Consider the following 4,228-nt stretch of genomic DNA (forward strand, 5'->3'; position numbering starts at 1 on the left):
TACTGGTCCAAAGTCTCCCACTGGTGTTTATGGGGGTTAAGATCTGGTACATGTGAAGGCCACAGCTTATGATCTACACCATTTTAATTCTCATAAAACCATTCAGTGATTCCACATGTCCACTTTCTATCAGGAGATAAATTATTTCTTATAGGATAAAGGAGATAATCAGTATAACGCTGTATAGATCTGAAGTGAGCCTTCCCTCTACCGTTACAAGTGGACCCAAACCTTGCCAGAAAAATGCTCTCAACAGTATTACAGAGCCACTGAACCCTTTCACTGCAGGCATTAAGCATTTAGACCTGCATGATTCTCATGGTGTACACCATACATGTATCTGCTCACTTGTTAAGAATGTGGTGAATGATGACTTCTCTGACCATGTCACTTTTTTCCATACTAAACCAGTGCCTAGGCATTTTGCAAGGAACCCTCTTTCAAAGTCAGATATATCTTTAATTTTTGCAGTCTTGATCTAAATTGCAAGCTAGGCCTACCCAGCAATTTTTTTTACAGGCCATTATATTAATGATCGTGTCATGAAGTGAAGTGTGTGTCTGTGTGTGCTTTAGTGCTATATGTTGTGTGGTGGTGGTGTGTGTATGCAGGTGTCTATGCACAAGTATGTATGCTTTGTGTGTGTGTGTGTGTGTGTGTGTGTGTGTGTTAGGCAGGACGGGTGTGAATCACAGGGAGGCTCCTGATGTGGGCATCAGTGCTCACCCTGCACCCTGCTGAGTGAAATTAAAGCTCAGCAAATCGGATTACTGCCTCCCAGGAGGCCTAGTCCGTAGCTAGCAGACAACTTCCCTGCTCCTCTACAGTTAACTGCATGTCCCTCTCTCCCTCTCTGCAGCTAGCCAGGAAGTCAATTTGTTGACAATCAATTGTTGTCTTTATGTCTTCCTGTTTACTAGCAGGTGCTTAAAATATTTTTAGCATTTTTAGCAACAGCACTGACCATTCATGCCATACCATAATGATGATTTTTGTTTTAACAATATTTTACCCATATTTTATAATGCTTTGTTACTCCTTACTATGCAGTTTTTATTTTTGTTCAAATATCCAAATGTATTGAACTATAGCTAGTAACTGATTGTGTTAACTGCCAATATTTATGTAATCATAAAGGAAGGAAATAACCTTCACACACAAAATATATTAAGACATTAATAAACACACAAATAAAGAAAAGATAAAAACAAGAAAAGGTGAAGAGTAGCACACTTTACTGAATATAACAATGAATATTCAGTTCCTTTTTATTTTTTATCTAGCAGTAAATTCATTAAAAAAGCATATCCTACTATGTTTTAAGAAGCCATGAACACATTGCATTGATGTAACTTTGTAAATTCAGTTGACTACATAGAGCTATATAACCAGTTAACACACACACACACACACACACACACACACACACACACACACACACACACACACACACAGTCTTCTACCACCTCTTTTATGATTAACCAATGGAGCTGATTTTTATTCATGAGTTGAAGTAAGTGTAGTCTTGTGCACGTGTCCTGCCCCCCCTCTCTCACACACACACATGCACACACACACACACACACACACAGGAGGGAGGGAGGGAGAGAGAGAGAGATAGCGAGAGAGAAGGGGGGTGTGTCTATGTCAGATCTACTACAGCATGCGCGTGTGTGCGATGTGCTGCAGTAGTATGCATGCGAACGACAGAAGACAAGAGAGAAGCAGAGGCTGAATCGGTCAACGAAACACGCTGAACTGCTGTCACGCCCGCTCAAACACGCACCAGCGCGCACACTTTTTGAAAGCCAGTGAAAAAAAATACCTTGAGATTTTGGTCCGGTTTGTTTTTATTTCACATGTGAGCGGACGAGCGGGAGGAGCGATCCCCCGATGAGAGACGCTGCTCAGAAGTTGTGGGAGCTCCCTGGTGTGCGTGCGTGTGCGTGGAGCGCTAGCGGACGCCCGTGGGGTAGTCCCACCGCCTCTCCCTCTCGGACAGGATGGGCTGCAACCTGTGCACGCTACAAAAGAGAGAGGAGCACTACAAACTGCTGTACGAGATCGCCCAGGTAAGACGCCCTGTTAAGACGCGCCCGTTTGTGTCCGTGTTTTCGAATGCTTGTCATGCCTGTCTGAGGTATGATCAAACTGGTGTCGGCTGGAGTTGGACCTAGGGTTGTAAACGCAGCTGTAACGAACAGCAGTCTCTCGCTCTATTATTACCTGTTTGTTTGTTTTTTGTTTGTTTGTTTTTTTGCGGACCTTGAACAAGCATATCCTTTAGTAAGTTGGCAACAACAACAACCATTTTCATTTGTATCGACACCAGAGTTGCAGTTACTGTTGTAGCATGTGTATGATGACATCGGATGATATCTAAACCTAACTTGTTGCCACTGGACAGCACGGCGACGACACACGCTGTAGCCTGAGCTTTGCCGCGTGAGGTTTCATTCATGTTGGAGCTGTGCAACACTGGATGTTTCAGATCCGAACAGCCTCAGTTACAAACCCTGGAGTTGTTTGTTGCGTTTGATGTATATTTTTTCTCAGGCATGAAAGATGTGAAAGCAGCTCGGTTGTTTTGGCTGTAGCCGTTAAGATTGGGGTTTGGGGTGAGGGGTGGAGGGGCAGGTCTGGGACCAGCACATATATCCCTTGTCTCCTCTCCTCCTGGAGGGCCGATTTTGAGTCCCGCCACCCTCATGGGAGGGACGCCCTGTCTCTTTTGAGCACTGCACGTGCTAATGAATATTTTCACGCAGCTCTGTTCGTGGCCTTATTCGGCCTTTCAACAAAGCACTTTTACGCTTTAATTAAATAGAAACCGATCCCTTTTGTGTTCATGGACGCCTATTAGGATTATCCCTGTTGGTTGTTGGTCAGCGGTGACAGTAAGTTCTCTCTTTTGTGTTTACGTATAAATTTTGAACTGCAACAACTCTAAAACGGAGGAACATGGTTCAGAAATTATTAGGACTGGCCCCTGTCAGATTCTCAGTTGTCCACGGCTGCCTGGCATAGAGAACCATACGTATGTGGGGCTATTACTTCTTTTGTGGCTGGTCATTGAGGAGAGAAGTGCAATAAAAAGGGGACTGGCAACCAGCTTTATCCCTCACTAAGTGCTCTTCTTAGACAACAAAGGGGTTCATCCTCTCCTATTTCTGTCCTTTTGTGCATGTCGGCTCCTGATGTACCTTTTCGGGTAATTTGTGTTATACGCGCATACTCTGCGTGTGTGTTCCTGTTGTGCTTTTGCTTATATTTCCCAAATGACACAAGACCATTATGTATCTATCACGTGATACTACTTCTGATCACACAAGGAGTGTTCAGTCAGTATAGGGCCTACATCTGGAGAGAAGCCCTGCAAAAGGCAGAGAGAAAAAACATAAGGGAGGAGTTTCTGGAACCACAGGAGCCTGGAGGGGGGTTTCTGCTCCAACTCTTCGGTAGAGCAAATTTCCTTGGCAGTGCCATTGAAAGTGTGTCAGAGAGGCTGTGTCTAATCTCTGACTCTCCCACTATGCCTATATCTTGTTGTACAGTTCTCAGTTCTTGTTCTTGTTCTTCTCAGTTCTTGATCATATCTGATTACAGCTGCTAAGGCACTGTCAGAATGAAAGTTAATAAGAGCAATAAGAGCCTATTTTAAGATACAACAGTATTATATTAAATCCTAATACTGGAATTGTGCAGGAAAATTAAATAATAAAAATTATTAAGGAATAAATTTTAATTTAATTTATTTAAAATAAATAAATAGGAGTCAACCAGTATAAGAACTGTGACACTCACTTGTAATACTCCTCCTTATGCTGGAAGTGTCCACATGTGTGACTTCCTCGTATGTCTATGTGTTTGAGTATAAGTAATAGTTTGAGTCATTCTCTGTCTGTCTTTCTTTCTTTCTCTCTCTCTCTCTCTCTCTCTCTCTCTCTCTCTCTCTCTCTCTCTCTCTCACACACACACACACACACACACACACACATGTGCATGTCTGATAGTAGTTAGATCTTCTAGTCCTGGGGGCCTGAGAGATTTATGATTAATGAATGTAGTGTGAATGTTCTCTCTTTCATGTGCTTGCCACAGACACCTATTGCCTCTTCCTCTCTTTTTGTTACACTCTCCACAAGGTTCCCGTTTATTTTGCATGTTTCTCCAGCTCTGCCTCTCATGTGCTCTGTTCTATTTTCACTGACAAGAGCATGCTGTTATT

The 4,228-nt window shown here is 43.0% G+C and overlaps 1 protein-coding gene across 3 annotated transcripts in view; it reads left to right on the forward strand.

Annotated features, from left to right (window-relative positions):
- Window positions 1-1,681: 1,681 nt before the first annotated feature.
- Window positions 1,682-4,228, forward strand: part of pdzrn4 (PDZ domain containing ring finger 4) — a 30,130-nt gene continuing 27,583 nt past the window's right edge. For all 3 annotated transcript variants that reach the window (XM_081712647.1, XM_081712646.1, XM_027011085.3), the window contains exon 1: window positions 1,682-2,072. Coding sequence is in view for 2 of the 3 variants with exons in the window: in XM_081712646.1 (XP_081568772.1) it covers window positions 2,004-2,072 (69 nt within the window). In the remaining variant the exon portion in view is untranslated. The remainder of the gene's footprint in view (window positions 2,073-4,228) is intronic.

This window comes from Electrophorus electricus, chromosome 4 (assembly GCF_041902795.1).
Source record: "Electrophorus electricus isolate QZ-2024a chromosome 4, ASM4190279v1, whole genome shotgun sequence".
NCBI lineage: Eukaryota > Metazoa > Chordata > Actinopteri > Gymnotiformes > Gymnotidae > Electrophorus > Electrophorus electricus.